The sequence below is a fragment of the Epinephelus fuscoguttatus genome, linkage group LG22, assembly GCF_011397635.1.
Source record: "Epinephelus fuscoguttatus linkage group LG22, E.fuscoguttatus.final_Chr_v1".
Taxonomy (NCBI): Eukaryota; Metazoa; Chordata; class Actinopteri; order Perciformes; family Serranidae; genus Epinephelus; species Epinephelus fuscoguttatus.
The window spans coordinates 26,626,382-26,646,607 of NC_064773.1; the positions used below are offsets into that span (position 1 = coordinate 26,626,382).

The 20,226-nt window shown below is 40.8% G+C and overlaps 1 protein-coding gene across 3 annotated transcripts; it reads left to right on the forward strand.

Moving 5' to 3' along the window:
* Nucleotides 1–427: 427 nt before the first annotated feature.
* Nucleotides 428–9,556, forward strand: pfkfb3 (6-phosphofructo-2-kinase/fructose-2,6-biphosphatase 3). Of its 3 annotated transcripts, none has more exons than XM_049566707.1 (15): nucleotides 428–688; nucleotides 2,501–2,629; nucleotides 2,772–2,868; nucleotides 2,960–3,026; nucleotides 3,133–3,207; nucleotides 3,298–3,354; nucleotides 3,472–3,596; nucleotides 3,681–3,888; nucleotides 3,981–4,127; nucleotides 4,221–4,325; nucleotides 4,498–4,627; nucleotides 4,733–4,860; nucleotides 5,075–5,263; nucleotides 5,649–5,671; nucleotides 6,252–8,039. In XM_049566707.1, the coding sequence occupies exons 1-15, from the start codon at nucleotides 610–612 to the stop codon at nucleotides 6,304–6,306; spliced, it is 1,614 nt and encodes a 537-aa protein (XP_049422664.1). In that variant the 5' UTR covers nucleotides 428–609; the 3' UTR covers nucleotides 6,307–8,039. The 3 variants fall into 3 exon arrangements, with proteins under 3 accessions (XP_049422664.1, XP_049422663.1, XP_049422662.1); XM_049566706.1 differs by lacking the exon at nucleotides 6,252–8,039 and adding an exon at nucleotides 8,095–9,556 and having other exon boundaries at nucleotides 429–688; XM_049566705.1 differs by lacking the exons at nucleotides 5,649–5,671; nucleotides 6,252–8,039 and adding an exon at nucleotides 8,095–9,556 and having other exon boundaries at nucleotides 434–688.
* Nucleotides 9,557–20,226: the final 10,670 nt, after the last annotated feature.

Here is a 20,226-nt window from a genome sequence, read left to right on the forward strand (position 1 = left end):
CCGTTTTGAAAAAATAATGAAGACATTAATCTGAATAAGTCTTTGTTTACTAATACACTAAATACAAATTAGAATATACGTATATAAATATAGCCTACTATCGTAATATATTTGTGTATATTTAAATAACGATAATGTAATAATGTTAATAAAATAGTAATATAGAATAAATATAAATTACTTCGGCTGCCTCTGCTAATTAAAAAATATTTTAAAAATAAAGACACTATGTAAAATAGGGGAAAACCTTTGTTTATTATTACACTTCATACAAATGAAAATACATGAAATATTATCTATGAGAGTTGGATTACCACACAGAGGCGCTGTGGCTGCCTGCGTGTTCGTGTATGTGTGTGCGCGCGCGTGTATATGTCGTCATAGCAGTCACGTTGCTCTCCCAGCCTGGCCGGGTTATATAGCGGATGTGTGCCGCAGACCGGCAGATTAGCCCGGCTCAACGCGCCATTGAGAGCAGCTCGACTCATTTTTAGCTGAACGGACGAGGCTCCTGCTTTAACAACCACCGGCTCTTTTTCGGTCCTTTGTTTCCTCGGAATTTAACCGGCTCGGTTCTCGTGTACTGTGCGACTCTTCAGTCCTTAAGGAATGCCCAGAGAGCTGACCCAGAACAGGATCCAAAAGATCTGGGTGCCCACCAAGGATGACAAGCCGGCACCTCGCAGAGGTAAAACCCTGTGATATTTCTATATTCATATGATATTCCAAGCATCATTATACGTTCTTCTGTCGTTGTCTGTCCCTGCTGTATTTTTAAATGGACTTACAGTGTTTAGACAGCCCCTTTGTCTTTTATAGCTCTCTTAGTGACGAAGCGTGTCTGTAGTGGTCAGCTCGGCCACTTCTGTTCACGTAGTACAACCTTTCACCAACCAATTAGTGTTTCTGTAACAGTTAACATAATTTTACTCGACATTTTCACTCGTGTTTCCGCCGGCCGCCATAGTTCCGCTGTGACGTCGCAGCGCACCTGCCCTTCACCGGTCTTTTGACTTTACTTCACTGATTGGTGGTCCTCATTAGCACGCGCCGCACGTCACAGTCCTCCATCTGAGCCGTGACGAAGCCCCCGTCACCATGGTTACCAAGGTGCCCCGCAACCTCTGTCTCCCAGGCTTTTTGAAGCGGTACCATTTTCCAATTGGTCAGCTGGGCAGCGCGTGTGCATGGCGCGACCCTGGCCGCTGTGTCCTCTCTGGCTCGACACCAAAGAGACCACAGGGAAGACATTATTGTTGAGGGATGTGTGTGCTCAGAGAACAGGCACTCTGTGGTTTCTGCAGCAATTTGCAGCCTCTCTGTGTCACTGAGAGGCTTTCTCTTTTGTTTGCGCTTCTGGGGAATTTTCATAGATGCAAAGAGGGTGGACAGAAGTCAAATATCTGCAAATTTCTGCCTCAAATTTCTCCACAAACTTGGCAGACATTTCAGATTTTAGTGCTAAAATGTAATGCTACAGCTGGAGATGATTTAAAAGCACTGAACAATATTAGAACAACCTTAACTTGAGGTGTAAGACATAAAGGTTTTCTTTACACTGACAAAGTAGCTGCACATCTGGGTTCACAAAAGCAGAATTAAAAACAGCAGAGGTTGGATGCTGTACAGTAGGTGAGATGGAGATGGATGAAGAGAGAACGGACAGGTCGGGGAGGTGACAATGACCCAGGTGTCCGAGGATCGTCTTAGAGTATGATCCGTTTTTCTGCTTAAGCAACGTGGCTCTTTTGTTATGGAAACAAGATTAGCAAGTATAAATGAGCTCTCGGGGCGTTATCATGCGATGAGTGAGCACTGCTAATGTTTACAGCTACTTTGATAGAGACTGAAAAGAGTCCTGCACACCTGGATGAAAAAAAAAGACCCACTGAAGGAGATGAGGGAACTAAGGAAATTTGACATGAAGCATTTGCTGCTTCACTTAAACAATCTCAGGTAATTTATTCACAATGTCAGTGACCTACAAAACACGTTTTTCATGTCGAAACAACGCCCTGCATTCCTCTGTAAATCCAGGGCAACCTGCACCAACATATCATATGATATAACACCTCATATGGACCTCAGGGTGCGGTTACAGTATATGTGGTCAGGTGAAAACAATTCATCTGGGTCGTGTGAGCCGGTTCAGCGCGCGCAGAATTGGGTCAGATGTGCAATGAAGTGGAAGTGAAAGGCGAGTCTGGCGGCAGCAGACAGCCACGTGCCCGCTGTGTGTGACAGCATGGGGAGAAATAGAGATAATAATAATGAATGAATCCAGGAAAAGTTGCACCTCTTGGTGAGCAGCTGTTCTTTGTCCCAGGTCTCTGGCAGCTGGTTATGGCTGTCTCAGGTTGCATATGCTAAATATGTCAGTGTTTTGTACTGCTCATTCACTGACTGACTGATACAGCTTGTTAAGGATGGCGTTAAATCGTTAGCAGTTCTGCAACCGCTGTCATAACACATTCCCCTACCTTGTCACCCCTCCCTGCAGCGGCCGGCGCCCCTCACTTCGCCAACCCCCCCACGGTCATCGTGATGGTGGGTCTTCCGGCTAGAGGCAAGACGTACATGTCCAAGAAACTCACCCGCTACCTCAACTGGATCGGCATGCCCACCAAAGGTAAACAACACATGGTAATTTGTAGCATATCAGTTACAGGACAACACTCTGCTTCTCGAAGTGTTTCGCCAAGCAGCATCGACTTATGTTTCTACCTCCAGGACATCATGTTCATGCTTCTACTTCTGTCTTTGTGTTGTAGTCTTCAATGTGGGAGAGTACCGCAGAGAGGCGGTCAAGAACTACAGCTCCTATGACTTCTTCAAGCCTGATAATGAGTGTGCCGTGAAAATCAGGCAGTAAGTTCAACACAAATACACAAGCACAATTAATCTACTATATACATTTTATTGAGAACACAAAATAAAAATAACTGTCTTTGTTCCTTAGGCAATGTGCCTTAGCAGCCTTGAGGGATGTCAAATCCTATCTGAAGGACGAGGGAGGCCAAGTAGCGGTGAGTTTCCCATCATGTATTGCATACTTTTTTTACTTAATCCAATTTGTGACATGATCTCATGAAAACATATCATCTTACAAGGCTCTTTTTATGTCTCTTTCAGGTCTTTGATGCCACAAACACAACAAGGGAAAGGCGAGACATGATCCTGCAGTTTGGCAGTGAAAATGATTTCAAGGTGAGTGTTACTATGGCGACCTGAGGACTCAAGGTATGACATCATTAACAATGCAGCAACTTTCTAACTGCTCTTCTGTCTCGTGCCCAGGTCTTTTTCATCGAGTCCGTGTGCGACGATCCCAGCGTCATCGCGTCAAACATCATGGTAGGTCACAAACAGAATGACATCACCATGCATCCTGTTTGAAATGACACAAAATGTTTATAACTCTCTGGCATCAGGCGTGTTGTTTGCCGCTTGACAGTCTTCCTCCCTGCGCAGGAAGTGAAGGTGTCGTGTCCTGACTACCGGGACTGCAACAAGACTGATGCCATGTTGGATTTCCAGAGAAGAATTGAATGCTACAAAACCAGCTACCAACCTCTGGACCCTGATCAGTATGACAGGTAAATAATCAGCGTTGGTTTTCTTAGAACATCCGCAACATCCGATACAAACTCAGACACTAATCGCTCCTGTTCTTCCTCCAGGGATCTCTCCTTCATCAAGGTGATAGATGTGGGCCGCCGTTTCCTTGTCAACCGGATCCAGGATCACATCCAGAGTAAGATTGTCTACTACCTGATGAACATCCACGTTCAGCCCCGCACCATCTACCTGTGTCGGCACGGAGAGAGCACCGACAACCTGGAGGGACGGCTGGGCGGTGATGCAGGCCTCTCACCTCGCGGCAAACAGGTACAGACAGCAACAGACAGAACCATGAAATAGATTTATACATCATAATCGATAAATATCAGGTGCTAAATATTGCTCCCTCTCTGCTGTAGTTTTCAGTTGCCCTGGCTCGGTTTGTGGAGGAGCAGCAGCTGCAGGATCTGAAGGTTTGGACAAGCCAGCTGTGCAGCAGCATCCAGACTGCAGAGCACCTGGGAGTCCCGTACGAGCAGTGGAAGGCTCTCAATGAGATAGACGCTGTGAGTATCACTTTAACACATGCTATTACACCACCTGACACAAAATATCAGCTGTAGCCAAACTGAAATATCATACTTCTTTGTTCTTTGTAGGGACTGTGTGAAGAGATGACGTATGATGAGATGAAGGAGAAATTCCCAGAGGAGTTTGCTTTGAGAGATGAAGACAAATACTACTATCGCTACCCAGCTGGAGAGGTACACACAGTCTGCAACCACTGGACACCTTCACACACCCAAAATACAAAGCATTTATTTTGATTTCTGACTGATTGAGCACAATAATCCATATTATCATTCCAGATATAACAACGCAGGTATTTAATATTATAATGACAAAAATAAACAACCACACAATCCTGATTTACAGTCCTACCAAGATCTGGTTCAGCGGGTGGAGCCGGTCATCATGGACCTAGAGAGGCAAGAGAACGTCCTGGTTATTTGTCACCAGGCTGTCATGCGCTGCCTGCTGGCCTACTTCCTGGATAAAAGTGCAGGTGGGTACTACAGCTCCCATAAGCCCTCACATTTAGTGTCATTGTCTAAAAAATGATTCATGGCACTCAAATCTGATGTTCATATCTATGTTTGTCCTATTCCAGAGGAGATGCCCTACCTGAAGTGTCCCCTCCACACGGTGCTGAAGCTCACCCCGGTCGCCTACGGGTGCAAAGTGGAGTCCATCTCTCTAAATGTGGAGGCAGTGAACACCCACAGAGACAGACCGGAGGTAATGCTTGATAAACTGATTACTGGAAATGTTCTGCTGGCCCCTTACAAAGGGAAATGGAAAGAAATTGATAAAGCTTGGGTCATTACAGAAAGCTGATAGGAAGCTATTCAGATTATTCTTTTGCACTGTTTTATTATGATATACAGCGCTTAAAATACGTCGTTATGCAACTTGATTTCGGACTCTAAGTGTCTTAATTTTTTGTGCTTAGGAGGTGAAGAGGGGTCCTGGCACCTTGATCAGGAGGAACAGTGTGACTCCTCTGACCAGCCCCGAGACAAACATCAAGAAACCTCGCATCGATGACCTGGACGAGGCGCCGATCCAGGAGCTGCCTCCGTCTGTTGCCTCGCTGGCACTCTGCAACCCCTCACACATCCCTCTCGCCCTAGCGGGACAGGTACGTTTCTTATAAACACAAACACACTTTAATTTAATGTCAAGTGTTATATATTTAGAGTTACTAAAACTCAATTGTTATGGGTTTCTAAGGCCAGGGCCTAATTATTTCGACTCAAGTCACGAGAAGCTGGTGTCTAATTAGACATTTTTTATTTGGCTAGAGGTTTGTGTGTCTGCAGAGAATTCAGTTTTTTACAGGATGGAAAACTCTTTAAACAGCATCAAGGACACCACGAGACACTACAAAACATTCCCATCTTCTGTTTCCTTTCTGACAGCCTCTTATACAGACTTTCAGACAGCATGTATATTCACTCTCTTGTCACTCACTTGTTTTCCTTCCTCTTTTCCTCTACTGCCTTCTCCTCCTCTGCACCTTAAAGCACTGGCTGGGCAAAGTTTGCCTGTAAGTATTCACTCAGTTCTAGTGTCTCTGGCTGTCAGGCTCTTTTTTATCTCATCCCTCTGCTCTCTTCTTGTGGCTGTATCTTCTTTTACATTGTTCACAGCTGACATTTCTTTTCCTGAACTTAACTGAGAACAGCAAAAAGACAAACGCTAAATCTCAAATTATGTAAAGAAATATAGATGCACATTTTGCTCAAAATTTACCCATGCACACTATGTATTACTTCTGTTAATCACATTTGAGTCTCTTATGATAAACGCATCATATTTTGGTAAACTGACTCTCTGCCCAGATATGCTCTCATAGTAAGTCTGCTTATTCCAGATCTGATTCACAGGAAATATGTGTTTAGCAGCGCTGTTTCCTGTCAGTGTGGGAAAATAAAAAAAAGCTCTCATACTATATATGGTTACGGGGAACCCTCACTTCCCAGTTTACATTCCTGTGATTCCTGCCCGCTTGCGTCATTGTTGTTGTCATAACCACAATCTGCTTGATTTGCTACGCTGATTCATGCTGACTATCCTGTTCTTGTCTCTGTTTGGTTTATTTTTGGCCTGTCTTGTCCTGCTTAAAGACGAACCGTCCTCCAATATCTGAAAGTGGTTTCACTCTTAGTCTTTCAAAGGTAAACACACAGTAGAGGCTTTGCAGTTGCTTCATACTGTAGCTCTGCCAGCAGCCACATCTAACACTATTGACGTCAGATGAGTATCTGACAACCAGACGAACCAGATTAGTGTGGCACAATTAACTCATTAGAAAATTCTGCCCCTAAACAAGGAGAATTTTTGAAGAGATAATCAAACTAGCCAGCAGGCAAAAATTTAACATGCTAAAGCTAGCTTCCAATAGATGCGCTTGTTTTATGCTACTTAAACATGTTAATAATAAAGCAATGATAGTTCGGAGCTCACAAGTTGACAGTATTCAAAAGCTAAATTTTAAGTGTCGGTTATTTAATGATTTTCCATTCTGAAAAAACAAATGTTACTTTTTTGTGAAGAATTAAGACATTTTAGCTGGAGCTAAACAGGCTATAAGTAGCCAGCAGGCTCATTTAGCAAATGTGAAATGCTAAAGCTAGCTCCCACTAGATACACTGGCTCTGTGTGAATCAAACGTGTTAATGATAAAACAATTGTAGTTAGTGTGCTAACAAGCTGACAGCATTTAGAGGCTAAATTAAAATCGTTGATAAAACCAATTTCCACTCTGAAGCAAACAAATGTTATTTTTTTTGTCTGAAGTATAATGAAGATATTTTAGAAGAGCCAATCTAGCAGGCTACAAGTAGCCAACAGGCTCATTTAGCAAATGTAAAATGCTAAAGCTAGCTTCCACTAGATGCGTTTGTTTTGTGCTAATCAAATGTGCTAACAATAAAACAATGACAGCTAGTTAACATGCTAACAAGCTGACAATATTCAATATTAAAAGAGCTGATCAATAATAATTCTATACTTAAAATAAACAAATATTAGTTTTTTTGTGATAGAAAGTAGTAAGTAAATAACTAACTGGCAGGCTCAATTAGCAAAGACACAAATGTAACATGCTAAAATTAGCCTGCACTAGATATGTGTTTTGTGCTAATCATGCACGCAAAAACAAAAAAAGGTAGTTAGCTAGTTAATGTGCTAACAAGCTGATAATATTAACAAGCCAAATTAAAAGAGCTAGTTATGATTTTCCATTCAGAAACAAATTGAAATGTTTGTTTTCTGAGATGGACAATTTAAAGTTTTAGAAAAGCAGCTGCTGACTGCTACTAAATATCCTCCAAAATGGCCACCAAACTGTGACTTTGGTCCACAGTGAAAGCTCTCAGTAGAACCATGACTTTTCTCTAGGTTTGTTTAAGTCACTTCTCTTTTTGTTTTGATAATGACATTGGCTTCGACCAAAATTGGGTCCCTACCACAGACAACCAAATTGTTCTCGGGCGACAGTTAAAAAAAACATGCAGTGTCTTTATTGACTGCGTCAGGGGAATGGCCTGTTGGCACTAGTTTTGCTGGCACAGTGGAAAAGCGTGGATAACGCTGTTGGGTGTGTGAGGATCTTGTCAGGTTCATTCATAATCACCTGAGGATTACCTCGGTGCAGACACACACACACACGCAGTCAGCCACAGCGACCTCTTCACACACTCATGAACTCAGTGGTAGTTTTTATGCCCTCTAAAAATATCATAGAGGAAATCAGGGCCTGAGAAAACAAAGGTGATGTAACTTGGGGTTTAGGGATTACGCTGCATGAGAGTATCATCTGGCCTGAGGATATTTGTGCGCTGTCTTTCGTGTTGTTGCTGTTGAACTTCTAGCAGCCAAATGTAATGTGTTGCATAGTTAATTGTTGCCCAAATACAGAAGTTAACTGAAGTCTTAATGGTTTTGGTGCATTTTTTGTGCTTACAGAACCTGAGGAGAAGCTCATCTGGTCGCCGAGACGTCCTGCAGCCCTGCCAATGAAATTGCAAGAATGTGTCACGTGGCTCTAGAGGCTGGAAAGTGGATCGCTGACAAAGACTCAATGAAGGCAATAACACAAAACAACAAGGAAGAGTAAAATTGAAGAGTTACTTTTCAACATTCTCACTAAATGTATCATTTTGTCAGCCGAGAACACAAGTAACTTTTTTCCTGTTTCATTCAAAAAGGACCATGGTTAATTAATCACTGTCCTATTTATGTTCAAGGATATGTCTTGCTACTGTCAGACATTTTCTTTTTGAGAATGAAGAATCTGTGTTTTTTGGGAAACCTTTCCAAACGTCGTGCATTTAATTCATTCAGAATGAAGGAAGCTAACTGTGACTCATTTAAATCGACAGTCATTCCTTTTACATCTCACTCCTCAAATGGCTCTCTGGGAAACCAGTCTCTGCTGGTTTATTGTATAGGAGAGACCAAAGACCAACCCTCATACCTGGATAAATCTTTCAGCCCATCCTTGTTTTTTCAACTTATGGTTGCACTGGTTTTAAGTGAAGGATTTAGTATTTAGTTTACACTGTAAACTCTTTGGCACTTCTTTGGAAGCACTGGCGTCATTATTTAATTGACTCCTTTGTATGCTGACACTAAAATAAGCGATTATTTTGCACAGTGGGGATAAATTTGTACTTTTGTTTGTTTTCTGTGTCACTATGTGTTTTTTCACGTCACGTTACATCACGGTAATGGAGGTGATTTTTGCCGTAGAGTGCCTGTAGTGCTTGTTTTGCAAGCCCGACGCTGCTTCTCTTGCCATTTCTCTGGAACTGGTTGCTCGAGAAGGGGCACCACATATCACCTAATAACTCCACATATCACGTCAATATTTTACTTTTCACAGTTTGAATATTTATTTTGCATTTTGGTTAGTTTCAATGCTACAGTGCATGCTGATTAATCAACAGAGTTCTTAATTTTACAAGTTTGTTTTCCTTGATTTCCTGTTGCTGTCTGCTACGCACAAATGTTAGCACCTATATTTTTGTTATTACAACAATGCGTGCTTTTAATAATATCTTGTAAATGTTAGTGTACATACAGTATAACTGGAAATGCATGGGAGATGACTTTCTTGGGAGTCTTTTAATGAAATGAGTGTGTAGAAATATTTTTGTACTAATGAAGAACACGATCTGTTGAGAAAGAAGCCGCTGCTTACCTCTCTCAGTAAAACTTTTGTTAACATGTTTGCTTGAGATACTTGAAATTTGTTTGTTTTTTTAATGTAAAAATGTTTTATTATATTCTTTATTTATTTTTCTGTAGTTTTGGATGCGTGGAACGAGAGGCACCTTGATATAATTGAGGGTTATTCATGAGAGGACAGTATGTTGTACAGTTGATTCTGCATCTGCTGGACCAATAAATTAACTCCTGGAAAATATGCAGTGTTTGTTGTTTGCTTATTTTCATTGGCTCAAATCCAACGTCAGTGTGATGTCTACCCTTTGTGTTTCCTTTTATGGAACCACTCTGCAGTGTACACAGCGTGTCCCAGCACTTCTGCCTTCACTATCTCACCCACTCACGAGATTCATGAGTCACAAACTGAAAGACGCATGCTGCTTATCAGATAATTGTGAGTGCTTTCAGGAAGATGCCGTGAAATTACATACAACAAAGAACGCTCACTAACAATAGTGAGTACAAAATGAGATTATTGTACTCGCAAGTCTAGTGGTGGGAAACTCAAGATCTGTGGCAGAAAAAAATAATTTTATGAGCCTTACGTGCTTGGTGAAAATACTGGCTGATAAAATTATTTAACAGAATTTTATAAAAGACATTTATCTTTAATATGTTTCTGAATATGTTGCCAACACGATACATGATCACTGTGGGTATTACTAACAGCACAGACCTTTATAGCAATACATAATTTGGCAGTCAGTCTTAATGTGATGTTTGTAGCCAACCAGTAAAATTTCAAATGGATATCTTTAGCCATGCTATGACTTGACTCAGGCTTTTCCTTTAGTGCCACCATGAAGTTGACACTGATGACCTGGTCAGTCAGGGTCATTCTCCATTGAAAATTTCAGCAAATCTATGAAGAGAAATAAATTATGACAGTTCATATACAAGGAAGTTGTCAATGTGTTGTAGACCTAATGTAAATTGAGCTTAACTTTTCTTTAATTTTTGCTAAAACTCGACAGTAAGTATATCAAATTTGACATGGTCATAGTAAGTCATCCAAAACTAGACTGCACTGAAAATTTCAGCATCTCTTGCTGTGAGGCGAGAGTGCTAACCACCACATCACCGTGCCGCCCGCTGACAGTTTTATTTAGTATATAAAAGCACAGTTACAATAACAGTATAAATAGACGTGCATCAAAATCATAGCAGCGGCTGGTTTGACTACAGGGCTGTACAGTAATGTTGTTGTGCTGAGCTGCTCTGTTTTGTCAGCACACTAACAGTGTCTTCTTTGTGCTCTGTAATGTTAATAATTAAAATATACGTTTTCATGGCGTGAGAAAATGGACGCGTGGTGTGAGAATGTGTGAAAACTGTCAATTGTCATATTTAATTTACACTTTATATCATTTACAATACATTTTCAGTGTGTCTTCTTGGCAGATTTGCTCGCGGCTTTCGGAAAAAATGCACCAGACACTGAAACTTTTGTTGCACGTTGTGAGCAGGCTAGGGTGCTCGCTGCCATGCTATGTCCAGTGTGAATGGCCCAATTAACCTATGACTAAGTCCCGCCGTCAAACGCGATGAGCCAATCACAGTGCATACAGCCTTTCCCATACACTTGGACATTCTCTGACGTTCATTGAAATGCATTACAGAAAGTCAGTTTTGTTCGGTTTTATGAGCTTTTCCGGAGATTTGAAGTTTAAAAATGGTCAAACAGTGTGCATGGGGTACATGCAACTCCGACACAAGGTATCCTGAGAGGCTGAGCGACGAGGTGTATTTTTTTCACTTTAAACCACATCTCAACCGAGAAAAGTGTCTCCTCTGGATAAAGTTGTGTGGTAACGTTAGACCACAACATCAACTCAACGTGAATAAGATTAACAATGATGTCTACATCTGTTCTGAGGTAAGTCAACATCGTGTTTGAGGCAACATATTGTCACTTTGCTGGAAAGAAATAAAAAGTTATCTTTAACATCTCTAGCTAACGTTAGCTAAAGTTAGCCTAATGTTAGCTCCTAGCTGCGTTGTTCATCATGTCACCTTGTTTGCTGGGAGTTCATTAGCCTATTTTGTTCTAGTTTTGTACTTTGGTGATCGTACATCATTGTTAGCTGTTGTCCATAGGGCTCTAGTTAAGCTAACGTTAACTTCTGGAGCTTAGCTTCATTAATGTAGCCTATCTGTAATCGCAGAGATAACAAAGGTTAGCAAACGTTATGCTGAATGATTCAGTGTACAGTGACATCCAATCGTTACGTCCCCAAAAATCATCAATTGCCTCCTGCGAAATGCCGTGGACTGTGACACCTGCCATAGTGCCAGGCACTGAATGTTTATAGTTTGTCCGAGTGAGTGGAGGGGGCGTGGCTTAGCCATGGGTCAATTGGAAAATGAGGGCGCCGAAAGCAAGCGGGCAGCGCTCCACAGAAAATTGGTGCACTTTGCGGCGCTTCCGCATCCAGTGTGAAAAACTAAAATGGTGGTCATGGTAAAATCACTCCTGAAATTTCATGTTAGCATCGTCATTATGAGCGTGTTAGCATGCTGATGTCAGTATTTAGTTCGGGTCCATGTCATTGGTTCGACAGCCCATTGGTTCGACATCCCATTAGTCCGACTGTCCGCGGTGCTGAACGGCTCGCGGCGGGTGTATGGTGTGCCGTGACCGGCTTGAGGCGGAGCAGGCTCACGGCTTATGTGTTTGTCACTTTCTTTTTCATTTTAACCCACACCATGATCTTTTCCTGACCCTAACCAAGTGGTTTTTGTGCCTAAACCTAACCAGACCTTAACCACAGGGCATCATGACGATTTCGGAACGGACTTTGGAACAATGAGTTTAATATGGTCGGAACAATGGGATGTCGAACCAATGGGCTGTCGAACCAATGGGCAGTTCCCATTTAGCTCAAAGCAACACTGTGCCTGAGTAGGCTACCTGATAAAGCAATTAGCGTGGCTGTAGTCTTTGACGTACTTGACCAAACAGAGTTGAGCATTCTGTACAAAGTTAAGTACAAACTGCCTTGTGGTCATTTTGAACCCTGTAAACAACACTGCAAAAACGGTGGACATTTCGGTTCCTAGAAGGGAAAGTGTTCAGTATATCCAAACACATTTGTACCAGGTTTCACATGACTGCTAACCACTGCAACAGAGCTGATGTTGATACTATGTTAATGGGGCAACATCTGTGATCTAGCTCAGGCAGGCAACTTGAGCTGCACTAATTCAAACACACACGTCATTCGTCACTCCCCACATGTCACTGACAAAGCACACCTGCTCAATCTGGTCGTCTATTAACGCTCCAAAAATTTCCCAGCTCTCCCTCTGCCTTGTCGATGCTGCTGCCTGCTCTTTCAGCCCCACCTCCACCCTAGCATCCACCTGCAGGTTCCAGCTAGGGGGGACAACATTCACTCATCACTCTCCATCTCATGTAACTGTCTACAGGGCGTGATGAGTTCGGAGTCTAGACACCAGACTGTAACTGTGTTGCGAGTTGTCTGACTGAACTGACCTTCTAGCATAGTACTGGTCTGAATACATGATGGATATTAACTTAAAGCATCAGACATCTATCAGCTGAACAACACAAACGAACAAACTGCATGACGATGTTCTGGTTTAGTGTTTATACTGGAATGTAGTGTGCTATACACTCAGTCTCAGTATCTGTATTCATTTCTGCCAGTTTTTATCATTTGGACACTTTGCTTGTGTGCACACTAGCTGACACACTGCTGTTTAAAGATAAAGCAGCAGATTAAATTTACCCCCGATGTTAAAATGCAAAGGTCTTTTGTGACCACTTTTGTCACCACTTCCCGTATGTAAATAATCAGATGCTTTTATTGCTTCCTGTTTCTCAAATGCTCTTTAGAAATTGGTGAATATATTGCTGTAGTGTGCCTGGTGTTGCAAAGAAGACTGACGCAATGAGTTTGCAAAATTGTGAAACTGGAGATATGTTTATAAGATGATTCACGGTCCTCTCTCTATATGTGGCGGTGTGATGGCTCCAGTCCAGACTTACACAAGTTACAAATCCATAAGAAAGAGTTGTAGTAGTTTTTGTGTTTCAAATTTTAAATTGAAATGTTTGGTACGCTTGTATTTTCTGTTACTATTATAGAACTACCAAACTACAAAATAGTGCACTGTCACCATTTTTCTATTAAAGTACTCAGTGTTCTAAACCGAAGGGAATGTCGTAAAAACTTTATGGTATGAGTATACTGTACAGAATTGGGCTGAGCTGAACATTTTCCATTCTGGATGCTGTACACAGTGCTGTTGCATTTCCTCTCCTCCTCCCTCCATCTCTCTCATACCCTCTCATTCATTCACACAAATACACACACACACACACACACACACACACACACACACACACACACACACACTCTGCATTTGCCAGATGAATGTGGTATTTCCTCAAGGCTGAATCATGGGCAGACTGACTGTCTTGGCTCAGGCTTGTCATCCTGTGGGCAGATTGGCTATGTGACTGCTGTCAGGTACGCCACTTACTGCTCCGCCTCACCGATACCCATTCACACACACATACACCAACACACACAGCTTCACACACATATGTTGTGTATGTGACTCCTGATAAGTTTACCTTTTTCCTCAGCACTCATGTCACCGAAACTCTAAAGCCTGCTTTGCATTCTAACTTTGCATGTTGTTGTCTCTCATAATGGGCAGCTTCACATTTGCAAGCATCTCACTGTGAATATGTTTGTGCCACGCTCTGTCATTGCAGTATTTTATTTGACTATTTATGTTTGACTCATTTTTATCATCCAGATATAAACTTAGTAAAAAGCATGTTATAAATCTAACTTCAGGTGGCTCAGCTGTCTGACTACTCTGTGTTGTGCTCAGCCTACAGTAGACTTGCATGCAGTGTGGTGTTGGTACTGGAGTGTGTTGTGTGTGTAATCTCTGTGGGAGAGAGGAGTTGCTGTGTCAGGCATATGAATAGTACATGGGCTTGGTGTGAACAAGCAGTGCTAAGCCAGCAGCTCCGCAAATAGCTGCCTAATTCTGCACTGACGAAGGATTGTGTACATCCCCAATCACTTGGGTTAAACGTACACATAGAGCAATGGCCCAGTTGGTCAATGCGTTGAGTCTGCCCACAACTCAGCGCTTTTCCTCAACATGGGCACTTACAAACATCTATCATTACCATCATGTCTGAGTCTGTCTTTGTTGCTCCTTTTCATGACTCAGCAGCTCGTCCTCCTCGACCTGCTTAGCTCCTCCTTATTAGTCGTCCCATTTGGGCTCAAACTAATCAGCTTGTGCCCTGCTCATACTGAGTATATACACACATTCATGTACAGCCATATGAGGACACACACACATATATGCAAACATTAACTCTTTGACCCTTAGAGACACAAACATACTTACATTCACAGTAGCCTAAATCCATGATTCCTAAATAGGTGTACTTGTACCCTAGGGGGTACTTTGGCAGTATCCAGGGGGTACATGGAAAATTTGATTTACGATATATGATATAATCCAAACAAAACAAAAAACAAACAAACAAAAAAAAAAAACAGACAGATTCTGCTGTAACACTTAAACACCATGCATTACAGTGTATTGAAACTCATACTTAAAGGTAATGGTTAAATGTTTGAAACAGTTAGCTAATTGTCACAGATAAATGGTTGAGGCAGTTAGTTAAAACTAATGGGAAAATGGTTGAAATAGTCACTTAAGTAATTGCTAATTGTCTGGAATAGCTAAAAGTGTAGGTTGTAGTATTAAAAGTAATGGATGAATGGTTGAAATACTGTAAAACTTCAATTAAAAGCCTAGCCCCTTTTACAAGCCTGGTGCGGCTGCACATTTTGACAAATAAACGCCTTTCTCAATTAGAGGCCTGGTCTGGTTGCCAAGCAGTTTCTTTTATTTTTATTTTTTTGTAGAAATTCTTCGTATGTATAAAACACGTTGTTGGCTGCCTCAAGTTATGTGTCCATTCCTCGATTACCCTGTAAGTTATTCATATTCCTTTAGTCCGTCAGTGTCCTCAGATCAAAAGAATCAAAAGGTTTTTTTCATAAAAATGAATCCAAGTTGTGAGCATTGTTTAAACAGGATAAAGGGATGTTGCGTCAGTATGCCAGGTGCTGTAATCCTCAAAGCCTTAACTCTCTCTGATGTGCTGGTGGAGTCAGATCAAATGAATGATTCATAAATAATATATTATCCTTAGCCGAATGTTTTAACAAGTAATAATTATACTGGTTTAAATAAAGAATTTTGTCGTATTTCCTATCTTTGCTGAGCAACAGTTTTGTGTGCCTGTCTAGGTGCTTATTTGCTTTCAGTAACATGTTGTACATGTGTTATAATAATCATATAAATCAATAGTCAGTGAAAAAAAATTAAGCTGTTCAGAGGAATAAACAATAATATATGACGTAAAATAATAATAAATGTACAAATTAACTTTCTTATTGAAATTCTGGGACGATCTAATACCTGATACCTATGTTTGATATTGGTGTTTATTTTCAATTTTGTTGTTACTTATTCTTTTGTGCCAGGGAAACACAGAAATCTAAGCAGATCTAACAGAAATCTAACAGAAATATAAGCAAAAAGCCTTTTTACTATATATGATACATCATAAGTGCCCTCTCTAATATTTTTTTATAGTGCTATGAAAACATCAACAAAATTCTCCTTCAAACAGCTGTAATTATTCAAGTTTCTCACCAAAAGCTACATTTACAAAATTACATTGAACACATCATGAGAACATTATAATTTACCTTAGCCCAATACTAAATTTTACTGAACAGAGCCTGAACACTTTACAGTGTAAATCAGTGCAACCTCTGTGAGTTGTTCATTGTGGCCATGGCTGCTCAGAGGTAACAATAACCAGCTCTCTTCCAGCTGATTTTAACATGGATTTTTTTTCATGTTCTTTCTCTCTACATCCACTCCTCTCAGTAGTGTAGTGGTAGTTGAGTGGGCCCCAGAGAGCTTTTAACGGTTTGACATGTTAACGATACAGCGTGTTTCAGGGTTCAGGTGAGGTCAGATAACTCGCCCATCTCCCCCAGAGAGCAGGTAAAGTGTAAAGAGCTGCGGAGGGGAGCTGGGAGGTGGCAGGAGTCCAGAAAAAAAGGCCTCTCAGTTATTTAGTAGGCTTTACTCTTTAGTTATGTTGTTGGTATCTTAGCATTCACCTGTGCTGCCTATGCCACGGGCTGGCACTGATGCCAACCCAAACTCTCCGTAACATTGACAGTTTAATTGTATTGTAAATATTGTAACCACCAATTTTATATAATCAATAGTTAATATCAAGTTTATTAAATTCAAATGACCATGCATGGAGCATGACCATGGTGTCAATGCAGGGGAAAGGGCTGTGAGGCTACATCTGACAAAAAAAGATTGGGAACCACTAGCCTACATACCTTTGTACCTGCACTGCCACTAATAACACATTTATGTCTTTATGACTGTTATACTTCAGAAATCACGTGCTCACAAAGTCTCACATGTCAAAGTCAAACATGCCCATTTCCTTGTAGTGACACAGCAACGTCAGACATTCCTGTCACAACTCATGAGTGGAAAAGTTTTCTAATTCAACCCCCTGGAAAACTCACAAGAAGATTTACAAGATCTGAAAGGCCAAGGCGCCCTCCAGAGACCCCGCTACTCCCTGCCTCCAAAATGGTTTGAACCAACCAGTAGAATAATGCTACAGTCTTTATAAACTATTTTTTTTTTTTTTTTTTTTTAGTATTGTTGACTAAAGCAGCCAAAGTGAAATTATAGCTGAGAGGTTGTTTCATAAATGTGTGACTGAATTTTTGCTCATTAAAAGGTAGTGTAATGAAGAGCTTTATTACTTTTAAACAGTTCAGTTTTTTCTTGAAAGTGTTCTTTGTCCCCCTGGCATAAGGTGAATAAATAACAACAAAGACAAAATAAACAACAATATAAAAACATCGGTATCGGCTTTCGGACAAATTGTTAATTGAAATATTGGCATTGGGCCAGGATTTAAACATCAGTGCATTCCTAGCTGAAAATGAATGTGATTTATCATTGGAATTTTTCTGTTTGCCCCTGTCCAAGAAAACACATTTTACAAAACACAAGAAATAGCCTAATACAGGAAAAAAAACAGAAACAACTCAAACTTCTGTACTGGTCTGCAGTCCCTGAGCTGTGAAAGTGCATTACGTAAATCATTATGAAGCAGTGAGTAATTATGGGATAGTTTATCCTACGTGCTCATGTTGAGTTTTTTTCTGTTTTGTAAAGAATGCATTACTTCGATTAGCCTTTTCATGTGGCGGAGTAAAACCTCATCCCTCTATCTTTGTGCAGAGGCCATTGATGGGGAGATTTTGCACTGAATGGAGAGGATCAGTCACTCAGCTGGCCTTGAATGGAGCCGAGCAGATTAAATAGACCATGTGTTATCCCTGATTACACCGGCGCTGGAATAAAAGCCCTCTTACGTGATCCTCTGCATAGTTCTATCATCGTCACAAAAAATTGACTTACTGTAGTGAGCCATCCAAAAGTTTTCTTTTGTGTTTTGCATTGCATTGTTAGATTAGGGATTTCACAGGCAGCCTGTCTTTTTCAGTGCTTTAATAATATTTTATTACCAATACAAAGTTATAGCAACTCCAACTGTTTCAAATATAAAAGAATAAATGACAAAACATCCCTGTAAAAAAAAAAAAAGTTACATATTCAATTATGATTAATAACAGCAGAATTACAAAATGAAAGTGCACCAAAATCATACCTGCAGTCTGTATCTGTGAACAGTAAAATAAAAGTTGGCTTTCAACTTTTAGTGACATTAGACAGAACAACAAAAGTGGAGGGTTTTGTTTTGAGTGGACTGAGTGCCCAGCTTTCAGTTTTATTTTATGTCGTGCCTCTTTTGTGTCACTTAAAAAGTAACTTCCTCTCATCACTCTCTGAATTACCACATCCTTTTTTACATCTCACATCCTGGAGTGTCATCTGTTCCATGCTACTGTACTTCAGTTTCAAGATCTCATTTTATTGTGTAAAAATACCTTTAAAGTATCATTATTTTAGTATTTAGTATTTTTTTCATGTTTGAAATATCAGTAGGTAAATAGATTTGTTCCACATGGGCAGTCTGTGTGCTGAGGTTTTAAGGACTGTTTTGAGGCCAAGGCTAGCAGCTACAAAGCAGGAAGTCGCAACATTTAGAAGCACAGAATCAGAAGACAACATAGATAGCTAGACAACAGCTAATGCCTCCATACTATTAGGGATCTGTACACAGTCCACAAGGCACACATACTCTATGTATATTCTCGTGGTTACCTAATTTGTAGCACCAATCTCAACTTCTATGTGGATGATACTCATCTCTGTGTTGCAGGTAATCTATGTGATTGTTCAAAGACCTCCAATTAATTGTGCGTTCACACAGAATGGCAGATGAATTTCAGAGGCAGTGCTGTTGCATGCAAAGTCAATAGAAAGGTGCATAAAAATGTAAATTCTTTGTAAATTCTTGTTTAAAGTGCAACATTTGTGCTTGTCCTGCAGCATTAATATACAAAGATGAGAGTAAAAGGGAGAGAGTGGAGAGAAATAACAGACAGTGTTCTCAGGTTGCTCTCTGCACTGTTTGTATGTTTACCTACAACAAGTAGTGCACCACAATTCATATATAACCCACGTAATCATAAGCCAGTAATTAGTGTAAATCCCATGTAAGTGGGAAGGCTGTAGCGGTCAAACAAACATACGATTTTCCCCCAGGAGACCGGTGTTCGGGACCATGTCAAACCAAGTGAGCTTACCTAAAGACGCCCAACTATGTTTCTTTTCCTAAACCTAACCAAAGTAACTCAATTTGCTTACACCTAACATCTGTAACTATATCTTAAGTACATAACTTTACGTTAAGTAGCCTAGGTAATGGCATTCCTGGGGTGCTAATTCGTTAGGTATCGTATGATCCGTTGTAAAAGGAAATGTTACTCTGGTGGAACCCAGTCTCACTCTGAAGTTGTTGATGACCGGCAACTGGTCAGTGACTTGTGGCGACACCGTCAAAAAAAGCCGTCCTTTCACGTCGGCATGATATGCCATCATTGGCCGTCAGGGGGAAATGTGGCAGGACAACGACCAAAGTTAAGGCGGCGAAAGTCTGAATAGAGCAGGCGGGTGTGTTGGCAAAATGTAACCATGTGCGTTTGTTGTTGAAGGTAAAAAAAAAGTTGATTTGCGGTGTTGTCTCGACGTAGTGCATTTATTTTTAAAAGAAACTGTATGAAAACTGCACCTTTCTGGTGAAAACAAGTGTTTTTTGAAAACAGACAATTCATGTAACAGGCAGAAGTTGACACGGCGTCCCAGAACATCAACAACCCATGCACCCAGGATACCTTGCACGTTACTTCTCGTGGAAAATCCATGACCAAACATGAATATGTGACAAGGTCAGACTGAGAATGTGTTGTCTTATAAGTCTTGAGTATAGTTGGAGGCTGAACTGAACGCACATGGAAACATTCCCACACACAGCTGGTGCATTTTTTACAAGCTAGGTTACAGCTAATGCTTGCACAGTCGGTACATTGGCTTTTTTAGGGCAAATAAACACAGACTATGTAGTCTTGTGATGATGTGAGGTGAAAATTTCTGTCTGAACACCGGATTAGAATTCTGTCTCCAATTAGTCATATAACTGAAATATTAGGCACTGGAAAAAGGTTCATACTCTACCTTAAGTATACTATAAAAACCCAATCATAACATCTGATGTAGGCCTAATGCTCAAATAAGCATATTAATAATATCACTATGGTTGTGCAGAAGGAGGTTTAGGAG

Bases quoted from the DNA above. Each gene is read 5' to 3' on its own strand.
- pfkfb3 (XM_049566707.1), top strand. From the start codon at position 610: ATGCCCAGAGAGCTGACCCAGAACAGGATCCAAAAGATCTGGGTGCCC. The intron at 3,889-3,980 runs GTACAGACAGCA...TCTCTGCTGTAG, and splicing joins TCTCACCTCGCGGCAAACAG to TTTTCAGTTGCCCTGGCTCG. The intron at 4,628-4,732 runs GTGGGTACTACA...GTCCTATTCCAG, and splicing joins CTTCCTGGATAAAAGTGCAG to AGGAGATGCCCTACCTGAAG.